The sequence below is a fragment of the Serpula lacrymans genome (genome assembly GCF_000218685.1).
Source record: "Serpula lacrymans var. lacrymans S7.9 unplaced genomic scaffold SERLAscaffold_2, whole genome shotgun sequence".
NCBI classification, from domain to species: domain Eukaryota; kingdom Fungi; phylum Basidiomycota; class Agaricomycetes; order Boletales; family Serpulaceae; genus Serpula; species Serpula lacrymans.
In genome coordinates this window covers 3,420,315-3,445,228 of record NW_006763291.1, presented here as the reverse complement: position 1 = coordinate 3,445,228, position 24,914 = coordinate 3,420,315, and the positions used below count along the sequence as shown (strand labels likewise).

Below are 24,914 nucleotides of genomic sequence, written 5' to 3'. Positions count from 1 at the left end.
TATATTCTAGAGATTGATTCGCTGTGTCCGACGATAGTGCTTCCCGTGGCATTGGCTTGGAAATGACGAAACAACTCTTAACCTCTCCCACTGCCACCGTTTTTGCGACATGTCGCTCCCCAGCTACTGCTACTGGTCTGCATACACTAAAATTGTCTGCGGGAATAAAGGGAACACTGCATATAGTCCAACTGGACGTTGCAGACGCAGCATCTATAGAAAGCGGCGCAAGGAAGTATTAAAGTTATTGAATGGCAAGGGCCTCGACTATGTGATCAACAATGCTGGAATCGTATGTTCTCTCGTTTCATTCATTTCGCTCAATAAAGAAGATGGCTGTACAAATAGGCATTCGGGGCAGATTTCGCATTCAATTTTTCACCTGAAGACCTGCTGAAATGTATGACGTCAAATGTCATTGGCCCTGCACTTATCTCGCGTGCTTTATATCCTGCTATTGAGAAGAGCACTCGAAAGGTCGTTGTAAATATAACGAGCGGATTGGCTAGCATCCAGAATGACCATGGACCCAAGGCCACGAGCTACAGCATCAGTAAATATGCTCTCAATATGCTGGTAAGGTCTTTACTTAGTCCCAGTAGGGCTGGCATATCGTGGCTGACATCACATCTACGAACAGACTTATAAGCAAGCGCGAGAAAAACCAGATCTGATCGCTTTCGTTGTTGATCCTGGACGGGTCAAGACCGATTTGGGGGGTCCCGGTGCGGTGCTAGAGCCTCATGAGTCGGTGTCTAAGATTTTGAAGCATGTATCTGGCGCTACACCTGATTGTGCTGGAAGATTCTTTGGCTATCGGGGGAACGAAATTCCTCGGTGAATACAATGAGTTATGGAGATGTCCGTCGGGCATATATGGTGGATGGCAAATGATTGCCAGACTGTATATCCCACACCAATGATGTCTTCAAGTCCATTTTGACTGTCTTATCCTGGTACGCATACAGCTTGATACAATGGTTGATTTCTACTTCACGTGATCTATGCGCTGTACCCCAACAAGGTGGAATTTGTATGATAATACCAGTGCTGCTTTTTTCTCCTCAACCGGATTCCGTCACTTTGGAATGTTATTTCTTTCGTATACGAGCTGTCATTGCCTTCCTCACTACCAGGATATTTCACCAAAAGAAAAGAGGCGCCAACCGTGAAATCTGTGATCGAGTACTTGCGTTTTATTAACCTAGCTTCGCGACCAGCTGCTGTACGGCTACAGTGGGATTGTTATAGCTCTGCTACTGCTGATCGTGGGTTATAAGCCTATAACACATGCTCATTCTGCGATAGCCTGATGGATGCCACGACCTGAACAGATCAGAAGCCGGAAAGTAAGCGTTTTAGAGGTTTATGCAAAGACCTAACCTCATTGCTCCAGGACGGCAGTAGGATCTGCACCCTGTCACTTAAAGAGTGTGCGTACTATTGAAAGAACGACGACGGTGAGGCAGATGGCGAGTATGAAGAAGAGAGATTCATCAAGTGCCAGTGCCAGGTCGACGTGTGTTCGGACATATTGTCTTTACTTTGCCCACAGTGCTCACCAAACCACATGTTAGCCTTCCGCTACTTCTGTCATTGGCTGGAGGTCACTTGCACATGGATCGCTAGCCGTTAGTCAAAGTGCAACACGGCTATTCGAAGTGTATAGGCACTTTACGTGCTATACATGTCTGCGTGTTTACGATCATTTCATGGAGATTATTCTATTCAATTGCAAACCGCCTGTCAGCCTCAGTGTCTATTTAAAAACGCATCAGCGCACATCGATAACCATCAGACGTTTCCAAGGGCTTTTCTTCCAGAAGGATTCATGCTTTGCAGATGACTATAACTTTTTAATACCCGGCTTTTCAAAGAGCACGAGGCATGTCAGGGATGACGGACTTACGCATGCTCCAAAACTCGTGCGCACCATTTAACGCTGTCCTAGACTATCCTTGGGGCCCCTATGCATCGATATGGTAAGGAAGCTGTCACCTATTTGTGTGACCACATGCAGACCCGGTGTTCGTTACTCTGCACAAGTGTGGACCCGAAGTACCAGACTATCTAATTACAGTCGGACGAGCGAATATAACCTAGTACCACATCAGCTGGAGTATATAACCAGCTTTTTCGTCTCCACTATCCATCGCCCATCTGACAACTTACTTGCTACGATATGAGTGACCAAAAGAAGGTGGCGCCGTATGGGAGATGGGATTCAGAGATCAAGGAAGAGACAGTGGTTAACGAGGTACGCATGCAAGTATCTCAAATAGTAGTTTGCGTAACTGAGACACCCTCCATCACTTGAAGTCTATCACGCTGCTCGATGTCCTTGTAGATCCAGTTAGATCGACCATCTATCATATTGCGCAAAGGGCCGATGGTACCAATGTTATTGTCGACACCATCGCTAAGAATGATGTGATTGGTCCCAGTTGGGATGCTACATCGAATGTACAGGGTTATGGAGGTGCACCTGCCATAGCATACGACGGTATTGTCTACTTCTCGAATGGCGACGATGGAAGAGTATATCGCGTCAACGCCAACTCTGACGTCGAGGCTGTCACTCCCGGTAATTGTCCACGTTTCAAATAATTAATCTAACACCCCGAAGTCTTATATATGTGATTCAGAAAACCCCGTTCACTACTTTGCCAACTTTGTCGTTTATCCCCTCGACCCTAGGATTCTAGTCGCAGTCCTGGAGGATCATACCGATGACGCTCCCAAAAATGTCATTACTACTCTTTGCATCATCGATACGACCTCACAGAGTGTTACTCGCCTCGCACTGGACATCCCAGGAGCAGATTTTTACGCATCTCCCTGCTTTTCCCCCGATGGGAAGAAAATTGCTTGGCAGCAATGGAATTTCCCCGATATGCCGTGGGATGGATCCAAACTCTACGTCGCAGACTTTGTTCCCAATCTCCAGACGTACGTCGTTAGCAATTCGGTGAAGGTGGCTGGGGAAGCAGGTACAGTTTCCGTTACTTATCCTTCTTGGGCGAACAACACCACGCTGGTGTTCACCAGCGACAAAGATTCTGGTTTCCAAAACCCATGGAAGTATACTATTGGCGGAATTGCCGAACTGGCCATTGATAAGGCACTGGAGGAGGACTTCGGGTTTCCTGCATGGGAGCTGGGATGGTCTCCTTACGCTTTCCTGGATAAAGAGGGTAACAACGCACTTTTCATGGCATATCGAAACATTAAGAGTGCGCAATCGGGACGTAGCGTTTTGTATAATGTTAATATCAAGGATAAGACGATCAGCGAGCTTGTAGAGTGTCCATATGCTGACATCACAAGTATGCGACGAGCATCACGAGATTCGCCTCAGGTGGTTTTTATAGGAGAAAAGAGCGTTGACGTAGGTGGTGTGACTTTATGCACCCTGAGCTCGCCAGGTACTACAGAAAGCCCTGTGTATGAGACTCTGGTCGAGGACACCACTCCTGATGGGCATGAGATTGTGAAGAAGGGATATATATCTCCTCCCCAGTCGACCACGTTCAATAATTCCGGCGGACAAGTGGTGCAGGTGGTCTACTATGCCCCACACAATCCTGACTATTCGGGATCCAGCAAGCCAGGGGAGAAGCCTCCTTGTATACTCAATGTCCATGGAGGCCCTACCGCGATGGAACCACAGGCTTTGTCTTGGGAAAAGCAATATTACACGAGTAGAGGGTATGTATGGTGAGTGTTCACATATGTCCTACAACGTCGACCAGCTACAGCCTGTTTTGCGAAGGCTGGACGTGAATTACGGGGGTTCATCCTGTTTTGGCCGTGAATATATGTGTGTTTCCGCTTAGATCGTATTTCAGTGAATGTTGACCAATATATTATAGATCTCGGTTAGACGGTGGTTGGGGGGTTCTTGATGTACAGGACTGCATCGATGCCATTCGCGCTTTGTCCAAGAGCACGCAATTCCCCATAGATGGAAACCGAGCCATTATCCGTGGACGTTCGTCGGGAGGCTACGCCACCTTGGCTGCGATGTCTATCGTCAAGGACGAGGACCTACAAGTTTTCGCGGCAGGTTCCTCATACGCCGGGATATCCGATTTGATCGCGGATGCGAAGACAACGCACAAGTATGAGTCGGAATATGATAATAAGTTGCTCGGAGGTACATACGAGGAAGAAGAAGCGAAGTATATAGCGAGGTCACCAGTGCATCACGCGAAGAGGATTAAGCAACCTTTACTTGTGAGTTTTCGTGAAAGTCTTTTTTCATTATTGTTACGAGCACGTGGTTTTGTTATAGGTCCTGCAGGGCTTGCAAGACGTGGTGGTATCTCCGGAGCAAGCTGAATTGATCGTGAATGCAATCACAGAAAATCATCCAAATGATTATGCTGAATATGTGGATTATGTGACGTTCGCGGATGAGGGACATCACTTTGATAAAGCGGTGAACAGGATAACATCGATGAAAGCTGAAAGGGGTTGGTATGAGAGTAAAGTACTGCCAATTGAAGGCGCATGAATGACCGGCTATAAATTAAATCTGTTGTCGGTCAACAGAAGTTGAGGTGAGTACGAACCATCGTTTTCTCTCTGGGGTTTGACTGAGGAAAACTAGGGGGATGTAGCCTCGAAGTGGAAGAAATCTGTTGGTTATCTGGCTGTGGAATGTTTGGACTTGCACATAAAGCGTTCGCATACATCATATTTTCGATGGAATCAAACCTTTTGAATTCACATTATACTTTCCAATAAGCGTCTAGTTGGTTGGAATCAGTTCACAGGGTATATGCAACCCCCTATTACATTATAGCACTCACAAAGGAAAGACGACCCGCAAACCGTTATAAGATCAGCTTCTCTGTTGTAAACTTGTGATGAAAAAAAGAACCACAACTCGCAATCAATGTCACCCATACACAGGAGGCCGAGATGTCCCCAGTTCAAGAGTTACTAGCTTTTCGAGATTGTTTCGGAGCCCCACCGGGAATGTATCGAAAAATTCGCTGTCTGGGCTACATATAATCACTTTATCAAGAGGAACGCCCTCTTGTTTCCGCACGCGCAAGAGCTCGAACAAAAGGCTATAATCAGAGCTCCAGTCGTCTAGTACGAGTGTTTTGAGAGACGCCGATGGCATTTTGGATGACTGAGAATCTGACGAGATCATTCGAGTGGCTTCGATGAGAGACCTTATCACAGTCTGATCGTTGAGGCAAGAGAGGCTGAGATACTCAAGATGAGGGGATCCGTTGAAGATAGCGCTAGCTGATGACGTTGTGATAGGATAATGGAGAACAAGGGAGCGGACTGCTGGAAATGGAGCTCGGGGTAAATGTTTCTCGAACAGGTTCTGCCACGCAGAGTGCCGGTCACTTTGGAAAGAATCCAAAGGGCGAGAAGTTGTAAAGACCAAATCTTGAATGCCAGGTGCAACGGCGCATACAGCAGCCAGAAGCTTGCACATGTCCCCAGCTGTGCATCCTATATTGCCTTCGATTTCGAGGAAGCGAAGGGCTTGGAGCTTGAGCGGAGGTGAAGGAGTATTGTCGTCTTGGTCTTGGTCTAGCTCTGGGTCGCTACTGATGAGGCACATATCGCCTTGAAAGACTACCCGAGAGAGCGCAGGCATATTACCCAAGACATCTGCCAAGTTTACTACGTCAAATTCTACACCATTGGCACAGGTGAAAAGCGTATATGATGTAAGGGTAGCGGATGGGATACAGAAGAGGCCAGGCCTAACGTTTGCCAAATGGAGGCTTGTCAGTTTGGGAGCACCGCCAGAGAAAAGTTCAATGGGCTCATCCTGGTCGTGTCCCAATTGAAAACACATCGTCTCGTCCATTTTCAGTATGAACGAGACGAGACGAGGCACTCCGATTGGCTTCAGCTTGTCTAATACAATGTTTGCATCTTCTTCCTCCATTACAGTAATGTGCAGAAGGCGCCAACGATGTGAGTGGGTTATCACAACATCGAGCAGTTCCTCTATTGTAGGTATTGGTATTTTGATAGAATCGTCATCTTGCCCAAATGCGCCGTGTATTTCCAGGAGGCGCTGGCCAGAGCGTCTGATGCGCTCTTGAACGGCCTGGACAGGTTTGGACAAGACAAGCGGTACGATAGTCCACAGGGCTGGGGTACAAAGGGCAAGCCTCCTCCAATGAGAACATACATGCGAGATCCGAACTGGCGCGTCGTATGCGTGGCGGATAGTCTCTGCAAAGATGGCGACCAAGAGTTCGTTTGGGAGTGTAGCGATAGGGTCGATGAACGCTTTGTGTTTGCCTCGCGCTGACGGCCACATAGCAATAGTACCGAGGGTAAGACAAATTGCGTCTTCCGTCCTGAGACACTGAGACAACAAAAACAAAGGTATCTACTAGGTGATGGCGTCCTTTAGTTTAGTTAGGGCTTACGATTGTATACTTTGGATCAGGAGAAGCTGGAAGTTACTCTAAGAGAACCATAATAAATGAAAGGAAATGGTCTGAGTAACTCACGTTAACCTCATGTCTTTCTAATTCAAGTTGCAGTCTAATGAAACCGACATACTGGCACTGGAAGCTATAGCGGGGTCCCAGGGGTCCAAGGGATGGGCGGAGAAATCCGAAGTGCTTTTCTTCAGGACAGTTTATAGTCCGTCCCTTATTCGTCACAGCTGACACGGTCTTATTGCTCTGGCAGGTGCAAGTCCTCCGCCAGACGGCCCCTTCATGGTTTACCTGCATCACCCCAGCGGATTGATCAATGCCCTAGATCCCTAAAAACAGACCATCGAACTGGAAGGACAAAAAACGAACACCTGTGACTGACTCGGAGAAGATGGAACGTCAATGTATTTACAAAAATGGCTTTTGCTGCGCGGAATTTCTATAACAGCGACAGATGATCTGATTGCATAGGAGCACAGGTCTAATTGACTGTTATAGTGTCGGTCTATTAGGGCAGTATGCAACTATATCATATCAGAAAGTTGATACTATCTATCTTCACCGCTATTCCGCGAACGCATATATTAATCCTTATATAGTGAATCTAGCAAGCCCCCTCCCTCTCGAGTTCCTCAGTACAAAACATCATGTCATCCATTTCTAGTCCAGAAATTCGACACGATCAGCCTCAGCCCACTTGCGGCATGGACCCGATGAGTCCTCCTGCTCAAGGGGCAAACAATTATCATTACCCTGAAGGCAAGAATGACTGGAAGCATGCATTATTCAGCTGTTTCAACCACTGTGGGACGTGTTTGTCTTTCCCCTTTACCTCTTGGATCGTACTCGAGGGAGAATTATACAGGTTGCGCTGACCCTGAACACGGTGGTTCGGGATGTGGTGGACATTGTTGCCTTCACTTTGGCCTGAAGGCGCTATGCGGGCTCAGTTGGATTTTACAGGTATGTATTGAAGAATATCTTGCTGGTTCCTCGTACCAGTGAGTTGACATACAAACTATAGGCAGTAGTATTAGAGTTATAGCACTGTTTCGGGTCCGTCTGTTGAAGTCGAGGGAACTTCGAATGCGACTTAATGGGATCGCGCCAGCGATATAGTCATATTGGGCCACGTATGCACTTGATAGAGGAGACTATCGCCGATTCGGAATCCGTCGACACATGCAAGTGTGCATAATGAACTTTGGGCACTGATATGCATTAAGATCGTCAACACAATAACAGATCCGACAGGCAGTGAGGCGGGACACAACTCGAAAGCCCACGCTCACGGTCGCTGACCTCGACCACGTCTGACACGACATTCGATCTTAACAATACATTCGTAAACGCCTACGACCTTGGAGATAAGCTTAGTACACCGATCAACATACAACAGTCAAGATATAGTGCAATGTTACACAACCGACGGAAAGACGGCATTAGAGCCTCGTTACAGACCATCTCAGCACCCAGAACTTGGGGGCAGAGTGTCCTGGTGAAAGCCCGAGCTCAAACGCTATGTTATCCAAAGTGATCTCCTGGAGCTTTGCATCAACGCGAACTGTGCCTTTCTCGAATATCTCGTCCCACATTGCAGTCCAACTCTCTGGGCAATGACAAAACATATCATAGCTTAGCCTTGCCCTGTCCAAAATGCCTTTCTCCGGTTTGCCAACGTGAAAACCAAATATCATGGATCCGGGCTGAGGGGAGAGAAGCGATGCAAGTCCACGTGCGATAGCAAGTTGCTGCTCCTCTGTGAAGAGATGGAAGAAAGACGAGGTGTGGATGGCTGATACGTGCCCGTGGAGTGGGTTTAAAGAAGTCAGGCTCTTTAGGTCGGGCACTGGGGTCTTCACAGCATCATAAAACGGCGGGACTACCTGTAGATGAGACGGATTTAAAACGTCACCAGCTACGAACGGCACAGGGAAAGATTCGTGGGGAGAATTGAATAGTTCATAACCTAATTTCCAAAATTCTGCGCGACGTCACACAGACGACCCATGATACAGTATGGACCTCGTGCTTACCTGGATGCAGGTCAGTGCCTAATACATTTTCGACAGGGTAGCCATCAGCCACAGCTCTCCTAAGGTCAGCGCCAACTGTTTAAAGTTTAGATGCAAGCGCAGTACGAGGAGGCGCGTCTTACTCACAGCAGCATCCGACATCGATGAAGATGGCATCCTTCCGCTCGCGGCCAAGCTTAAGAAGGTGATCGTAGGGAGGTATCTTCGATATCAGCGTCCTATCGAGAAAACCAGCTGCAGAAACCGAACCTAACTACACGCTTCAAAGGTTTAACGTACTGGGTAAAGCTCAGTATCCGTATGCAAGTATAAGGGTGAACCTATAGCGAAACGAAGAGTATTAGGTGACAGCTAATGCAGAAAGAACTACCAAATCGGACCTTGTATGCTTCAGCTTGCACAGCTAAGATATGACGTTTCAAGGTCTCGTCGTCGTCAATTCCAGTTTCTGACTTGAGAAAGGCAATATCTTCCGGTGTGATATTGCTGTAATATTTTTCATCCAAAGGTACAGGTTTTTTCTCCTGTGCGCCTACGTCAGCCATGCTGTATCTTTCTCTAGTACTATGGTGCAGTATTTGCGAGGGTGATTTGTGTTCAACCCTCAGTACTGCAGTACAATATATATGCAAGTCATGATCAAGATACCACGGTACATGGCCAAAGGGGATATTTAGTCACGCATATCTCGCGAAAAGGGTCGGGGCCATTGCCCGCGGAGCCGTTATGACGCATCATGATTAGTCTCAAACCAGATATTTTGGGAAGGAATCGTTCGAGGACCCCAGACTCCAACCACTCGGCGGGGTGTTCTCCTACATCCTAGTGTAGCCACATTCGATTACATAATAAATAGTTTTCCGAAGTTTTATCGAAACTTTAGTGTTGAGGATAACACCCCAAGCCGACTGGCACAGCAAGCATAACCAACTTTTGTCACACCCAAAATCAATGAAAAAGTCTGAAAGTAGTTAAAATGTTTAATTGCATTTTGGACCTACAAAACTTTATCAGAATAATGTATTTTTGTTAACATATTTCTACATATTTACACAAAAATATAGTATTTATGGGAATATGTCAACAAAAAGACATCATTTTGTAGGTCCAAAATGCAATCAAATATTTCAGCTACTTTCAGACTTTTCCATCAATTATGAGTATGACAAAAGTTGGTTATGCTTGCTGTGTGGCAAACTTTGCTGTGGCTGAATATTTAAGTCTATTTGTTCACCCTGTAAGAAACGGTGTCATGCACCAAAGTTGATTGGTAGCATGGACAGGTGTTAATAATGAAGCGAATATTCAAAAAGACTCGCCTTTGCGCCACACAGGCACAGTGTCACGTGGAATAGTAATTAATATTGCCTTTTTTGAACTTGTGGCTGATCAGCACCACCTCTATTAGGCAATCCAGTCACGCTCACCTTTGCTTTTCCATCCGGTACTTTCCGCATTTCGGCATTTCGGCAAATTTTCGCGTCGCCACTGGCTACACATTGCATTGCGCCCTCACTTTTGTCGTTTCCCTTACTCCCCTTCCTTTGCCTAGCCCCACCATGGGCCCCTTCCTCTCCTTTTTATTCTCACCTGACAGTCATTTCTGGATCCCCATTCTAATCCACTTTTTTGTCACCTCCACCCTCCTCCTCCTCATCTTATTTGCACCCCCACCATTTCTGATGTCACCACTTCCTATCTGCTTCCATCGCTGATTCGTTGACTACCATGTGCCACTGCTGATATCAGCAAAGCCCCGGCGGCCGGTCCAAATAGGGCAACAGGTCCATCTTCATGACGTTGATCTGCCATCATATACTATCAAAACATCGGTCGCTCATCTTGCCTGGTTGGAGCGTGGGTGGGTAGTTTTTGAGCTGGAGAAGGTTTATCCCCTTGCATCACCCATGTTCATCGCTGTCCCATTCACTTGGGTACACTTATCTTTTGTCCATCGTCTTCGCTACAGCTACACCTACCACACGCTGCCTGGGACCCACTTGTTCCAAATTGGAACTACTCCTCTCCCTCCCTCTTTTGATCAGGTGGTCCAACACAACCAGTCCATTGGTAAGGCCATGGAACTGTCGGATTTGGACTAGGTGGTGGACCGGTGGCTCCAGTTTCTTTTTTTCAGCAGAACATTCATTTACAGTGTGATTATTTTTGATTTTTGAATCATTTTTATGGACACATATTTTTTAGAATGCCTGACTGACAATAAAGGAACTGTGTTGATACTGATAGTGTTTTGCCTTGCCCTTTTTTTACTGCATCTTCCCATGACATCATGATTTTCCTGCTCTCTTTTTGCTATTGGACTTTACTTTATGGCTGTACAAACCTGTGATATTACTCACAGCATTCATTGTTCTATCTCTTTCTTTTCCTTTTTTGACAATCTTATCCTGTACTACCTACGCAGGATTCATCAGCATACATTCCTTCCTTCATGTTCTTTCTCATTCTTTTTGCACAGCTATATTGTGCATAGCCTACTTTTCTTTTACTATATAAACCCCTGTATTTTACCTTGTAAAAACAACAAGAACTCCATTCCAGACTTCTTCTCTAAATTCAAGTTCACTACTCTGCTGCTTGTGATCCAGTGTGGTCACAACACTTCCCACTGCTACCACTGTCAACTGCTGTCATTGTCACTTCCCACTTTTGAAGTCATTGTCATCCCTTTCAATTAGAGTCCTTCTGAGCACTACAGTTTGTGCGTCAGGAGCCTGCTATCACTGGGAACCTCGTCATATTGTCGTTCTCAAACCTACCTTGTGCTATGATTAGCAAGGTAGTGCTCGTCTATACTCGCCACAAAGCCCCTATCTTTCTATATTCCAACTATCCCTCCTCCTCAAAACCCACACCCATACATCTCTGGGTTTTACTTTGAAGGATCCTCATACATACCACCCCACAAACAACCAGACCACTCCACTGTTCTAGGAGGCAAACCCCATAAACAAGTTCCGTGGAATCTGGGAGGATTGTGTGTTAGTTTGTTTTTGTGTGTGGTTTTTTCTAACAACAGTTCTCATCATCGATGATGGTGCTCCTGCCAAAAGAAGACCGACCATACGGAGCAGAGACCATGTATCACATTGCGTAAACTTTGACTTCTTTCCATCACAGTTACCTTCTTGAGCCAGCATCATTGATGTCTTCTCGACAGAATGTCATTCCTAGCATCGACGAGATATCAGCAACTGTATATTCAACATTTAGGTTTCAGCCTTGCCCTTGGCAGATCCGTTCTGCACGGGCTCAGCTAGAGGCAAAAGATGTCATTACTATTTCTCCTACAGGCTCAGGAAAAACATTGTGCTTCTGGATCCCTCTGCTCTTCCACAACAGAGTCATGATCCTTATTACACCACTCAACATCCTTGGGGACAAAAATGTGGATGAGCTAAAAGACATCAATATCCCTGCTATTTGTCTGAAAGCCAAATCAGCCACTGACAAAGCGTTCAAAGTAAGTTCACATCGTTTGACCATTTTCAAGCAGTTGAAACTCTTATAGGATATTGCAGCTGCAAAATATAGAGTTATTATTGTAAGCCCCGAGCGTGTTTTATCAGACAAGCGCTTTGATATTCTGTGGGCAAACTGACAGTTCACAAACAAGCTATTCAGTGTGACAATTGATGAAGCTCATTGTATTAGTGAGTGGGGAGATGGATTTTGCCCTGAATATGGAGACCTTGATTGTTTGCAATGGATCCTTCCTCGCCATATCTCATTTCATGCTACATCTGCTACTCTGCCACCACATATCATCCGCGACATCAAGAAAAAGCTTCATATGGAATCCAACAACATTGTAACCATTCATCGCCGCAATGGCAGACCAAATATCCACATTATGGTCACAAAAATGGTGTATCCAATTAAAACTAAATATGATCTAATTTGTGCACTGGGGATTGACCATGGAACTCAACCCCCATCATTTATGATTTTTGACAACACTCGGAACCAGACAGAGCACTCATGTGAGGTCATACAATCAGTCTTGCCATCTGAACACCGAGACAAAGTTGTCTGGTTTCATTCAGGGATGAGCGCTCAGTTTCATAGAGACACGATAAAACAGCTACGCACGAGGGAATTGTGGGGCATCTGCTGTACAGATGCTGCAGGTATGGTGCTGTAAGGACCGTTTTACTATTTTCTTATCTTTGTTATGTCTTGGTTCTCAAACGCTTTTCCCGTTACACCTCTGGCTCTAGGGCTAGAGGTATCCTTTGCCATCTTACTTCTCATAGCCCTCACAGGCTTTCTTAACCATCGCTACCACTTTATATCACAGATCAGAGACTGGGCATCGCTCCCAGCTAGCCAGCACACTGGGTAGGGACTGGTAGTAGGCATCTCGCCAACCAGCTCCAAGCCCCAGTAAAGCCTGGTAATACTAATAAACGCCTTATCTAGAATCGTACCTCATCATGAGGATACGGTTCCTGACCACGCGTAACAATCTTCTATTATTAGTACAAGTCTCTCACCTGCTGATTAATCAAGTTAAAAGTCGTATGATAGTTGTTCCCTCTTTTTCTTATTGGTCGATTGATTCCTCAGACCACTTTTTGTATATTCTCCTTTCGGTCTGAGGAACGAACAGTTCACTATATAAAGCCTTACCTATTCATGTATGGCTCCTTAGTTTTCTATTACTGAATTTACCCACTTTACTCCTCAACGAAAACCTTTGAAGCTTACCTCTCAAAGTCCTCTACTCGCTATATTTACTAGCGTCTGTCGACCTCAAGCTCATTGAACCCTTTACTCCCTGCAAGTGCAGAAGGAGACAGGTTTCGTTTTTGTTATAGTTTATCGTTGCCTCACAGGTGCGTCAGCTATCAAATATTTTTGTATTTGTATTCAAAGACAAGTAGGGTCTAGACTTACGCAGCATTAAGCTTGTGATACAATGGGGGTATACAAAATCTCTGTGTTCGCTCTTACAACAGTTTGGGCGTGCTGCATGCAATGTGAACATTGAAGCGACTGCAATTTATTTTGTTGAACCACGGCACTTTGATAGCCATAAACAATCATCCAAGAGAAAAAATACGGAGGATCAGCAAAAGCCAGCACAAAAGCGGCACAAAACTCACCATGAAGATGATGAAGGTCCGTCGAACAAAGAGCCATTTGTTGAGGCCGAGCCTGAGGAGGGCAGTGGCAATAGTGGTGGTGATGGGGATGTAGTGATGGCACCTGTAGAGAGTGAGACAATAGGGCAATCATGCCATATTCATTCAAATGGATTCTCTCACCTTGAGTTGGCATCCAGCTCCGAGTCTAGGACCAAAATCCTACCGGCCAATTGTCCAGTTGCAGAGCTCGAGATGGTGGCGATGGATATCTTTATTAATTCTTGCCTGTGCTAATGCTGCGTTGTCGACGAATACTTCGCAAATCCTGATGGTATATTGTGTCAGTTGCTTTATAACAAAGAACAATAGCTTACCTGCAGTGAAGAACACAGTGAGAATGGTGGCGACAGGTGTGAGTGTGAGAGATGCAGCTGTTGTTTGTCGCGGCTTTGTTGCGATATTTGCAACCAGGACTTGTGCATCCTGTTTGTCCCATTATCGCTGCCTCAGTTAACGTGTGCTAAACACAAGAGAAGCAGATGGTTGATGCTGGTTATGGAGATGTCGACTTTTTTGGGGCCCAACTTGTCATCGCCAACAAAATCCTCGACTGCATTGTTGATCTTGCTCACTATGGCAAATTAACAGATGTATTCTTAGCATCAAATCGCCTCTGCCCGAAGTATGGCTCCATCCCATCAAAGCCCCGGAAGACACAGAATCATCCCAATGACGAGAATATTAAGCCCACACAAAATGGTGAGCATACCACAGTGTAAAATAGGTCAGTCTACAAGGTCGGCACCAGTTATTTCAACACTCTCACTATCGCCCTCCCCAGATGTAGATACTCCTACCCCTTTTTTTGTATAATCCCAAAGCCGCTTGCTACCTTATCATCAACAGAAAAGCGCAATTTACGACCGGCAGTAAACTTGTGTGGTTTAGTCTCTAAAAGCCGCTTTGTAAGTTTTTCAATTGTCTTGGTCATATCTGGTGGTTGGTGGCGGATTGTATGGTGGAGGAGGTGGAATGGGTTTTTGACAATAATATGGCAGTGACGGAAGACTTCAATGAGAGGTGAATGTTCGATGATGTGGTCTATTGTGCAATTTGAACCCAATCCTGAAACAATTACCTCAGATACAGGGATATCAAGTAATGCTATATTCCTATAGTTCCCTACTGACCTTTGTGTACAGGTTGTTCCGCTCCACTAGCCAATCAATGGCACACCATGCCCCAGTCACACCCTTTGGATTGCACAGCAGGTTAAGGTGTATCAATTGACTGGGAACAATTTAGTTCATGGATGTCTTTCACCAAAGCAAGCTCACCTCAAATCTGGAGGGTATTGATAGCAAAGGTCACATAAAATTTTGCTTATTTGTGCTGCATACTTATGCTTCCCAACAGTGACAAAGATATGTATCCATGGCAAGAACGAGGCCTCAACATGACCCACATCTCCAGAATTCATGGCATGGCATAAATCAACATACATGAGCTCATCACAATTGTGGAGGAGTTGGTTTCCATACACTTTGTCACGCTCGTGGAAAGGTTTGCTGCGTTCTTTATGCAAATCAGGACTGGTCCCAATATACTTGGCCACAATTGCGTCGGACATGTCAACTATGTCCTCCCATGTGGGTTTTGTAGTTGCAAACAGCTCAATTGATGAGCACTGTGGATTTCTTTTGGTAATCTTATGTTGCCAGCAGTTAAGCATTGATCCTGTCAAGTCATGGTGCACAATGTTGTGCATACGCCTGAATCCAGGCTTGCTGATGAGCTTTCCTGTCTCTTTAGGACGCAGCATCCCAATGTGCTCATATAAGCTATTTGGGTCGCTTTGAGAGTCTGCAGGCTGCAGGTATGTCCGCCAGATTGCATCAGCACATGCCATTTTATAATGGAAGAGCCCTGGCAGAAACACAATGTATTGAAACCAATCCTTTGGTGTTCTTTCAATGCGGCAAGAATGGCGAACAGCATCAATCCGCTCTTTTGTGAGTAAGTCCCCATGGACAAAGAGAACATATTCTGACATGTCCTTGTCATGATCAAGATCAAAATCCTCATCACCTTGCCTTAGTAGATTCTCCAAGGCTTCAATATTGCCATCTGATGTAGACTGTTTTATTTTCATAGCACGACAAGTTATCTGATCTGTTTTATGCAGCGGGATCTGGGTTACAGGGTCTGGCTCAGCAAGCTGATTTGCAAAATGTCCGAAATGTCCGCTGTGAGAAACCAGAATATTGCAAATGTGCCATGCAAATACTTGAAGGCGTGGGCTGAATTTTTGGCCGGATAGCCTCTTATTGTAAGTATCGTCCTTGTGCAGTTATGCAATGTCAACAGTATCACTGATTGGTTCTGTTGGATTGGGATTCAATGGATCACGCTCCCATAATGTGGCTGAACATTTCAGTGTTATTGGGTCCATGATGCCATATATTGGCACAATAGTAGCAGATGTGATGCTGACAAAGGTGGTTTGGTGCTCCGAGGTAGGTTGCGCAGTTTGGAAATTGATATCAAAATTGTCGTAAGCAAAAGCTGACCGCATAGACTGCACAGCTTGTTTGATTTGACTTGAGATCCCATGTGACATAGAGTTCACTGCCTGATGGATTGATATGACACTGACAGACAAGCCAGTGTGTGCAAGGACCTCAACAACTTTCTCGGGGGCCCCAGTTGAGTGCAGGAAGATACTGAGGAGACCTTGCAGGTAATTGCATCTCTTGTTTACACTCTGTAGGAAGATACTGATGCAAACAACAGCTTTCTGAGTGAATCCCCATTAATTTTTATTCAAGGCCATTTTTGGACATTCTCACCACAAGAAAAAGTGCCTTTTTCCAATCCTCTGCTCACTTTGCTTGGCGGCTATTTTTTTCACCACTCTTGCTGGCTATCAAGTTGGGATCTCTGGTATGTTCTTCATTCATTTCCTCCTCATCATCACCTCCAATTTCACCGAGATCCATCTCTGCCTCATCCACTAGGATATCTGAGGCTTCCGAGTTGTTTCATAAGAGGGCCATCATCAAACCCCAAAGGTTTGGGGTGATAGTCTTCATTTTAAGCGAAATTAACTGCATGAATCCCCCCTCTAGTTGCTCCGACGTGGCTGCTGTTGCACAAAAGTGTAGGTTGTGACTGGTGAGTGAGTTCTTTAACCTCTTTACATAAGCAAGACTTGACAGTATCCATTGCCCATGCAAAGATGTTCTGCCTAGTTGATGGATGGCTATACAAGACTCTACAGATGTCTTCAGCCTCTTGGACAATTATTTCTTGGGTGCCGCAATGAGTAAGAGGTTGACTGTTAAGGATTTCATAGAGAAGTGATGACAAAGTAGCATTATTTTGTTTTAAAATGTACAAGATGTTGTTGATACCCTCCGAGGAGACCATTTGAGCTGTCTAAAGGATTTGAAAAGTGTGCCATTCTAACTGTCTCTTCCCCCTACACGTTGACTCTGCATGTTCAAACTTACTTACCAATTTTGGTGTCGGTTACTTTTATGTTGCTCCGTATGGCCGGTCTTCTTTTGGCAGGAGCACCGTTTCTTACAGGGTGAACAAATAGACTTAAATATTCAGCCACAGCAAAGTTTGCCAGTCGGCTTGGGGTGTTATCCTCAACACTAAAATTTCGATAAAACTTCGGAAAACTATTTATTATGTAATCGAATGTGGCTACACTAGGATGTAGGAGAACACCCCGCCGAGTGGTTGGAGTCTGCGAGGACCCCTGATAATTCCTATGGAACCTTGATGAACCATCCGGACAAATTTTGGGAAAAGTGGCAGAACACCTACAATTAAACATCTTAACTACCTTCGGACTTTTTCATCAACGTGTGACAAAAGTTGACTTTCTGTGTGGAGGCGTTTCGGTCGGTGCCCAAGCATGGCCAGATTTGGTAACACCAGGTCCGTCGTGGCTGCCTTTCGGCCCTGCCAGTTACTCTCTTGCCCGTCGCTTAAACTTGAGCGTTCCAGTACATAGCATATTCATAGTCACTGGGTATATGGCTCTTCCTACGCTGATCTAACTTTAACGTCCTCCTAGTAAGAGCTTGTTATCTGTACGTTTCCGTTTCGATTCATTGTTTCAAGTTCATCCAAATCAAACTTTCCAGATACGTTTTGAAGCGTTGATCTGCTCGCGGGATACTTTTCAACTTGCAGTTTATGTGAGATAGGTGGATGGTCAAGAAGCCTGAGTGGAATGTGGATGAGAGCTACCATATTTTAAAAGCATCGCACCAAAAAAGCGTTCTGCGCAGTTACAAGTTGGCGCGCGCGATTAGAGAAAGGTATCGATTGAATGTGTCGTCCTTATCTCAGTGCTAGTCTGCGTGGCTCGTTAGTATATCGGCCACTGACAGGACCATCCTAGTCAGACTAACCAGAAATATTATAATCACATTCATGGATCACAGGGCATCTGATCGTAATTGAAAACACTTGTAGGACAATACAAATGGAGAATATGTATTGGCAAAGAGCGGGTCATGATGCAGTAAGTCACATCTGTCGTACTATCCCAAATACTGGATCTGGTTGATTGATGAACCGCGTTTCGTTCCGTTTTGCTCGCATCATGGTCCTACTAGTAGTATAAAAGCCAACATTCTCAGGTTATCAATTGACCTGTTTCCTACCCCAGATGAATTTCAGCTTCAGGAATGTCTGAACTAGACACACAGCCAGCAAAAAATCCTCCAACCCCTCTGCCTCTTGACGAACGTCTATACGTTCTCAAGCCCGAGGCTTCAGCCTTCTTTAAATCACACACTGGGATTCACGATGACGATGCTCTGAAGAGTCACATCCTGGACGTCCAAGCAAAGGCGTACAAAGTTGGTTGTCTGATTTGTCTGCCTATATGTAAAATGTTGATTCCGTTGATCATTCAGATATTTCCCTATCCATGCATTCGTTTTCTAGGGTTCACCGAGTACGTTCATATTCTCTATCTATCACACGTTTCCTTTTCAACGGGATCTTTAGGACGACTATATATAATCTGCCTGCTTATCAGCATGTCTTGAAACTAGGCCAAGAACGCAAGGGCGCGATCTTGCTCGATATTGGGTGCTGCTGTAAGTATTTTCGTATCTTCTATCATTCTTATACTATGGCACTGACAACATCATAAGTCGGTGGTGACGTAAGAAAAGCCGTTGCAGATGGCTTCCCGGTTCAGAATGTGATAGCTTCTGATCTTCACGCGGGTAAGAAGTCAAGATGATTTTGTAATCTTAATCTTGTCACTTGAAGAATTCTGGGACCTGGGCCATGAGCTATTCAAGTCGACCCCAGAGACGTTCCCAGCGTCATTCATATCTGGTGATGCCTTTGATGTGTCTTACCTCGAAGCTGTGCCTCCGATCTACGATGCTGTAGAAACTACAGTTCCCAAGTTGAACACTGTGACCACATTGAACGCTCTTCGAGGGCACATATCCGCCCTGCATGCTGCTGCGTTCTTCCATTTGTTCAGTGAAGAGCAGCAGCTCGCAGTGGGAAGATCCCTCGCCCCCCTTCTCTCCCCTCTTCCAGGCTCAGTCATATTTGGCTATCACATCGGCAAGAAGGAAAAGGGACTGATAGAGATGTTTGGCCATACTCTATTCTGTCACTGTCCCGAGACGTGGGCTGCTATGTGGGACGGTGTAGTATTTGCGAAGGGGACAGTGCGCGTGGATGTCAAGCTACAGGAAAAGCGGCCTTCCATGGAATTGAGTCCGAAGGTAACGGGAAATATACCTGCTGAAGAGGCTAAAGCTATGATGTGGCTTGTATGGTCGGTGACTCGCCTTTGAAGTTGGCCTTGGTACTCGTTGTAATAATACTATCTCAAATCTCTATTTTGAAGTCTTGCCTAGAGTATTTATGTTTTACGTCGATAAAACTGAAACCACGTCTTGCTAGCTAACTGTGTCAATGATCGCCAAAAGGCAGAAATAGTGACCCCCCAAGTTGCGCACATATTAACTACGCTATCCAATGCAGGGCTTCGAATACCCCCAATAGATCGATGTGAGCCATTATAACCACTGACCGTGGATTCGGTGCCAACAGAGATAACAATGGAATGAATGAAAAACTTGCAACTCCGCGAAAATGCATGAGATTGTAATTTGTTGTTCACTAGGCAACACTTCGATATAGAGATTCGACATAGTATTATTACAACGAGTACCAAGGCCGACTTCAAAGACGAGTCACCGACCATATGAGCAATATCGCACCTGTATCCTGTTCAGCAGATATCCGTTCCACTACCTTCGGACTCAATTCTATGAAAGACTGTATTTCTTGCAGCTTGACATCAACGCGAACCGTGCCCTTCTCAAATACCACACCGTCCCACATAGCAGCCCATGTCTCGGGGCAGTGACAGAATATAGTATGGCCAAACCCCTTTACCAGTCCCTTTTCCTTCTTGCCAACGTGTTGGCCAAATACGACGGAGCCTGGCAGAGGGGAGAGAAGGGACGCGAGGGATCTTGCCAATGTGAGCTGCTGCTCTTCACTGAACAGATGGAAGAACGCAGCAGCGTGCAGGGCGGATATGTGCCCTCGAAGAGCGTTCAATGTGGTCACAGTGTTCAACTTGGGAACTGTAGTTTCTACAGCATCGTAGATCGGAGGCACAGCTTCGAGGTAAGACACATCAAAGGCATCACCAGATATGAATGACGCTGGGAACGTCTCTGGGGTCGACTTGAATAGCTCATGGCCCAGGTCCCAGAATTCTTCAAGTGACAAGATTAAGATTACAAAATCATCTTGACTTCTTACCCGCGTGAAGATCAGAAGCTATCACATTCTGAACCGGGAAGCCATCTGCAACGGCTTTTCTTACGTCACCACCGACTTATGATGTTGTCAGTGCCATAGTATAAGAATGATAGAAGATACGAAAATACTTACAGCAGCACCCAATATCGAGCAAGATCGCGCCCTTGCGTTCTTGGCCTAGTTTCAAGACATGCTGATAAGCAGGCAGATTATATATAGTCGTCCTAAAGATCCCGTTGAAAAGGAAACGTGTGATAGATAGAGAATATGAACGTACTCGGTGAACCCTAGAAAACGAATGCATGGATAGGGAAATATCTGAATGATCAACGGAATCAACATTTTACATATAGGCAGACAAATCAGACAACCAACTTTGTATGCCTTTGCTTGGACGGCTAGGATATGACTCTTCAGAGCATCGTCATCGTGAATCCCAGTGTGTGATTTAAAGAAGGCTGAAGTCTCGGGCTTGAGAACGTATAGACGTTCGTCAAGAGGCAGAGGGGCCGGAGGATTTTTTGCTGGCTGTGTGTCTAGTTCAGACATTCCTGAAGCTGAAACTTATCTGGGGTAGGAAACAGGTCAATTGATAACCTGAGAATGCTGGCTTTTATACTACTAGTAGGACCATGATGCGAGCAAAACGGAACGAAATGCGGTTCATCAATCAACCAGATCCAGTATTTGGGATAGTACGACAGATGTGACTTACTGCATCATGACCCGCTCTTTGCCAATACATGTTCTCCATTTGTGTTGTCCTACAAGTGTTGTTACTTACGATCAGATGCCCTGTGATCCATGAATGTGATTATAATATTTCTGGTAGTCTGACTGAGACGGTCCTGTCGGTGGCCGATATACCGAGCCGCACTGAGATAGCACAGTCAATACATTTCTCTGATCACGCACGCCACTGTAACTGCGCAGAACACTTCCTTGATGCTTGATGCAGTGTTCTCAAAATATGATAGCTCTCACCCACATTCCACTCAGGCTTCCCGACCATCTACATGCCTTGCATGAACTGGAAATAGCTCACCTTCACAAGTTGAGAAAGTATCCCGTGAGCAGATCAATGCTTCAAAATGTACGAAATGTCGATGCAGATGAGGTTGAAACAATGTATCCGAATGGAAAAATCCAACTAACTTGCTCTTCCTAGCAAGTTAGACCAGCGTAGGAGGAGCCATAGACAGTTGGTGTAAATATGCTGCTATGTAGTAGAACGTTAGAGTTCAGGTTGAATGCTTCATGCCAACCTACCGTGACTATATATGTCACGGTCGTGGTATCATAACATACATTGTACTGAAAGGTAAGGGTTCGGGTAGCTACAGCAAGATTATACAGACCAATATAAGATTACACTAGTGCTAAAGAAACATAGGGGCGACAAGCAGCGACAAACACGAAAGCATCACGACAAGAGTCGTTTATCCAGCATATTGTGTGAGCTGATATTACCAGAGGTCATTCGCAATCAGGTAGTGGCTTGTAAAAAAATCAAGGATCCACTTACGTCAAGGGTTAATGTCCGTGAGCTGTTGACATCCTGGTCGCGGTAAATACCCACTAAGGCGTGACCACGCTCGTATAAGGAGCCCTTCAGACTGATAACAACGAACTGGAAAGAAGTGGAGGCTTGCGTGCGGATATAATTTGCTACCTTGGCCACGTTAGTGTTGTCCAAAGCAGCGTCTACCTCGTCCAGGACGAAAAAGGGGGCAGGTTGGTAGCTTGAATGAATCGATAAGTGAGATAGTATCTACTATGACAACATGTCAAACTTGCCTGTGTATGGCAAATAGAAGAGCTAGAGCAGCTACTGTTTTTTCTCCTCCAGAAAGCTGCTCCATATCTCGGAACCGTTTCATAGGAGGCATGGCATGGTACTTGATACCGGCGTTATATGGTTCCTACAGTCTGTGTAAACACTCCTGTATTCTCGAGAGACCTTACAACACTAACCTCACTGTCCTCTAAACTGAGATAAGCAACGCCGCCCATCGGAGATGCCTTTCCTTTAGTTAAATCCTTATAAACTTGATCGATACGGTCTGAAATATGATTGTAAGCTTTGTTAAAGAGTTCACACCTTGAATTGTTGTCAGAGAGGATATTTATATATATATATACTTGCTTGATCTCACCGTCGTCGTTTAACTTCGCTGAATTGGTCACGAGCAGTTTTTGAATCTTTTCTAGCCTTGTCGGCTTCCCTCTCTGTTTGCACTAACTTCGCCTCGACATCATCCAACCTGTCACCGATAAACACCACTAATGAGTTCTCCAAGCTTGAAGTACACTCACCGCTCCATGGCTTTCAAATTGGGCGCCATCCGTTCTATGTCTGCATTGAGCTTGGCTATCGAAGAGTCGAACTCGGCAATGGTTTCGGGAGAGTTATTCTGTAGCAGTAGTGCAATAACTGTAGTGTCGTAGACTTTTTAGAGAGATCATAACACTTACTGAGCGTTCGTCGTCATCCAGTATGTCGAAGTCGACCTCTATACCATAGTTCTGGACCTGCCTAGGACGTTGAGTGCCGTCTTCGTCTTCGTCAACATCCATTGCAACTTCTTCTCGCAGATTCTATGAATGCGATTTAGCATGAATCATTGCGCCTTGGAAAATCCACCTACCTCTTCCATAGGCACGTTTCTAAGATTACCATCCCGAAGAGGAACTTTGATATCTTCAAGACGACATTTCCTGTACGTCGATGAGCGTTCTAGAGCCAGCTTTTCGATCTCGTCATTCTGAAAAAGCCGTAAGATAAATTTATGCACTCCCACATCAGTAGACGACATGGACCGTACCTTCGTCCCTATTTCTTTCAATGCTTGGTCAAGAACTTTCGACGCTTTCGCATGAGCACGTTTCACATGTTCAACGCTTTTATTCTTTTGTTCAAGAGTCTCGTTGAGGCCATTTAACTCATCGCGTAGCTCAGAAAGGGTTTCCTGCGCTTCTGCGATTTCTCGTTCAATGTCGCGCTTCTTATTTTCAAGCTCGGTCATTTTCGCTTGTTCAGCTTGGACCATATTTTGGAGAGTAGACAGACGTTCCCGTATGTTCTTGTACTGCTCTTCCTCGAATTGAGACCTTCGTTGTTGATAAGATTAGTTTGAATGGAAAGGAACACAACCCAGCATGACTCACTGATGGGTCAACCGCATGATCTGTTGATCATACCGAACCCTAGCTAGGCTTTCTTCTTCAGCAACTTTAAGCTGTTGCTCTTCGTACTCTCGGATATTAGATACCCCGATATTGTTGCAGAAAGAGGCGAAGACGCCATCTTCGGCTTCGTTGATTACGGCCGCCAGGCTGTCGACTTTCTCTTTGAGAGAATTATGTGTTGTTTGCGCCTGGAGGATGCAGGATAATCAGCGAATGATACATGCCAAAAACGACAAAAGAGGCAGACCCTCCTGAGTTCAGGGGCAAGCTTCCTCAACTCCCTTTCCAGATGTTTGAGTTCATCTTTGGCTCCATTCAGGCGAAGTTTGCACGCGCTCTACGAGGAAGATCAGTACCGTAATAGATGTCTTAGCTGTCCATAAATATAGTACCAGATCGTCTTTAACCACAGCAATGACAGACTCCAAGCGTGTGACTTCAGCGATCAGGTTTTCATCGGCCTTTCCACGTGGTTTCGACCTACTGAGTTCTTGCAATTGTGCAGTCAAAGCATCGCGTACGCGATATAGCCCTACGCAGCTTATCAGTTTCAGGACTGAAGACTAAATTGTCCTCGATATAATTCACCTTTGACATCCTTTTCATCCCACTTTTTCCCTCCGCCGTGAGTACTCCGACCACCAGTTATCAACCCACTTTTATGAATTATCGTCCCTTCGAGGGTGACAGCTAGCCATCCATAACCATGGACTTCAGAGGACATCTGCAACACACAAAAGATATACGTACCTTTCACTTCCTGGCCCTTATCATAACATACATATCTTGCTACCTCCATAGAATCACATACAAGTGCATCTCCACAGGCATGATGCATCGCCCGTTCAACCACTGGCTCGTATTGAATGACATCAACAGCCAAGCGTGCACCTTTCGCAAAAGAGCGGAATTTGTCGTTTATTGGCTTTACTTGAATGGTGTCCAGCGGAATAAAAGTCGCCTGTCCAGCCCGTTGGTTGCGCATATACTGTCGGTGTAGTGTGAGCGTACAGAGTTCAGCTAGTCTCAAGTCTGATTTTGAATACCTCGATACAGTCGATGGCAGTTTTTTCCTCGTCCACCACCACAGCATCGATGTTACGTCCAAGGATGACAGAGACAGCAGTCTCGTACTTCCTCTGTGTAGGTTTGCACAAGTCGACAACTCTTCCACGAACACCTAGCAAGTCTCAATTAGGCTTGTCGTTTGAAGTTGGCTGGTATTCTCACCTGGGAATATACGTTGCAAACTGGCAAGTGTTTCCTTTAACTTTACTTCCTTTTCAGACTCTGTCTTATCAACTCCTGCCTGTAAG

At 45.4% G+C, this 24,914-nt stretch overlaps 10 protein-coding genes across 10 annotated transcripts; 5 read left to right on the top strand and 5 right to left on the bottom strand.

Moving 5' to 3' along the window:
- Positions 1-109: 109 nt before the first annotated feature.
- SERLADRAFT_405789 (uncharacterized protein) lies at positions 110-841 on the top strand (the record flags this gene model as incomplete). Its single annotated transcript, XM_007314211.1, has 3 exons — positions 110-292; positions 349-576; positions 641-841. The coding sequence occupies 3 exons, from the start codon at positions 110-112 to the stop codon at positions 839-841; spliced, it is 612 nt and encodes a 203-aa protein (XP_007314273.1).
- A 1,341-nt stretch (positions 842-2,182) lies between these two features.
- Positions 2,183-4,516, top strand: SERLADRAFT_345500 (uncharacterized protein; the record flags this gene model as incomplete). The annotated part of the gene is made up of 6 exons (XM_007314210.1): positions 2,183-2,257; positions 2,320-2,584; positions 2,646-3,717; positions 3,773-3,820; positions 3,873-4,236; positions 4,295-4,516. 6 exons carry the CDS (start codon positions 2,183-2,185, stop codon positions 4,514-4,516), a joined length of 2,046 nt encoding a protein of 681 aa, XP_007314272.1.
- Positions 4,517-4,903: 387 nt separating this feature from the next.
- SERLADRAFT_433960 (uncharacterized protein) lies at positions 4,904-6,304 on the bottom strand (the record flags this gene model as incomplete). The annotated part of the gene is made up of 1 exon (XM_007314209.1): positions 4,904-6,304. The coding sequence occupies one exon, from the start codon at positions 6,302-6,304 to the stop codon at positions 4,904-4,906; it is 1,401 nt and encodes a 466-aa protein (XP_007314271.1).
- A 500-nt stretch (positions 6,305-6,804) lies between these two features.
- Positions 6,805-7,607, top strand: SERLADRAFT_458492 (uncharacterized protein; the record flags this gene model as incomplete). Its single annotated transcript, XM_007314208.1, has 2 exons — positions 6,805-7,394; positions 7,456-7,607. One exon carries the CDS (start codon positions 7,079-7,081, stop codon positions 7,304-7,306), a length of 228 nt encoding a protein of 75 aa, XP_007314270.1.
- Positions 7,608-7,640: 33 nt separating this feature from the next.
- Positions 7,641-9,128, bottom strand: SERLADRAFT_359737 (uncharacterized protein; the record flags this gene model as incomplete). The annotated part of the gene is made up of 5 exons (XM_007314207.1): positions 7,641-8,415; positions 8,468-8,542; positions 8,594-8,685; positions 8,747-8,787; positions 8,848-9,128. The coding sequence occupies 5 exons, from the start codon at positions 9,010-9,012 to the stop codon at positions 7,874-7,876; spliced, it is 915 nt and encodes a 304-aa protein (XP_007314269.1).
- Positions 9,129-11,633: 2,505 nt separating this feature from the next.
- Positions 11,634-12,089, top strand: SERLADRAFT_433958 (uncharacterized protein; the record flags this gene model as incomplete). The annotated part of the gene is made up of 2 exons (XM_007314206.1): positions 11,634-11,951; positions 12,000-12,089. 2 exons carry the CDS (start codon positions 11,634-11,636, stop codon positions 12,087-12,089), a joined length of 408 nt encoding a protein of 135 aa, XP_007314268.1.
- Positions 12,090-13,393: 1,304 nt separating this feature from the next.
- Positions 13,394-16,577, bottom strand: SERLADRAFT_405786 (uncharacterized protein; the record flags this gene model as incomplete). The annotated part of the gene is made up of 12 exons (XM_007314205.1): positions 13,394-13,459; positions 13,597-13,699; positions 13,759-13,783; positions 13,953-14,061; positions 14,094-14,209; positions 14,405-14,470; positions 14,500-14,716; positions 14,769-14,868; positions 14,916-15,824; positions 16,149-16,210; positions 16,235-16,355; positions 16,465-16,577. The coding sequence occupies 12 exons, from the start codon at positions 16,575-16,577 to the stop codon at positions 13,394-13,396; spliced, it is 2,007 nt and encodes a 668-aa protein (XP_007314267.1).
- Positions 16,578-17,534: 957 nt separating this feature from the next.
- SERLADRAFT_359735 (uncharacterized protein) lies at positions 17,535-19,490 on the top strand (the record flags this gene model as incomplete). The annotated part of the gene is made up of 7 exons (XM_007314204.1): positions 17,535-17,684; positions 17,739-18,121; positions 18,269-18,461; positions 18,519-18,559; positions 18,613-18,704; positions 18,762-18,836; positions 18,883-19,490. 5 exons carry the CDS (start codon positions 18,288-18,290, stop codon positions 19,425-19,427), a joined length of 927 nt encoding a protein of 308 aa, XP_007314266.1.
- A 251-nt stretch (positions 19,491-19,741) lies between these two features.
- On the bottom strand, positions 19,742-20,982 carry SERLADRAFT_445756 (uncharacterized protein; the record flags this gene model as incomplete). The annotated part of the gene is made up of 5 exons (XM_007314203.1): positions 19,742-20,363; positions 20,410-20,484; positions 20,542-20,633; positions 20,687-20,727; positions 20,785-20,982. 5 exons carry the CDS (start codon positions 20,956-20,958, stop codon positions 19,819-19,821), a joined length of 927 nt encoding a protein of 308 aa, XP_007314265.1.
- Positions 20,972-24,449, bottom strand: SERLADRAFT_458485 (uncharacterized protein; the record flags this gene model as incomplete). Its single annotated transcript, XM_007314202.1, has 16 exons — positions 20,972-21,030; positions 21,125-21,285; positions 21,398-21,869; positions 21,935-22,151; positions 22,207-22,331; positions 22,384-22,510; positions 22,566-22,673; positions 22,726-22,823; positions 22,885-23,007; positions 23,058-23,174; positions 23,235-23,520; positions 23,578-23,786; positions 23,846-23,935; positions 23,991-24,130; positions 24,187-24,288; positions 24,349-24,449. The coding sequence occupies 14 exons, from the start codon at positions 24,434-24,436 to the stop codon at positions 21,849-21,851; spliced, it is 1,851 nt and encodes a 616-aa protein (XP_007314264.1).
- Between the last annotated feature and the right edge of the window lie 465 nt (positions 24,450-24,914).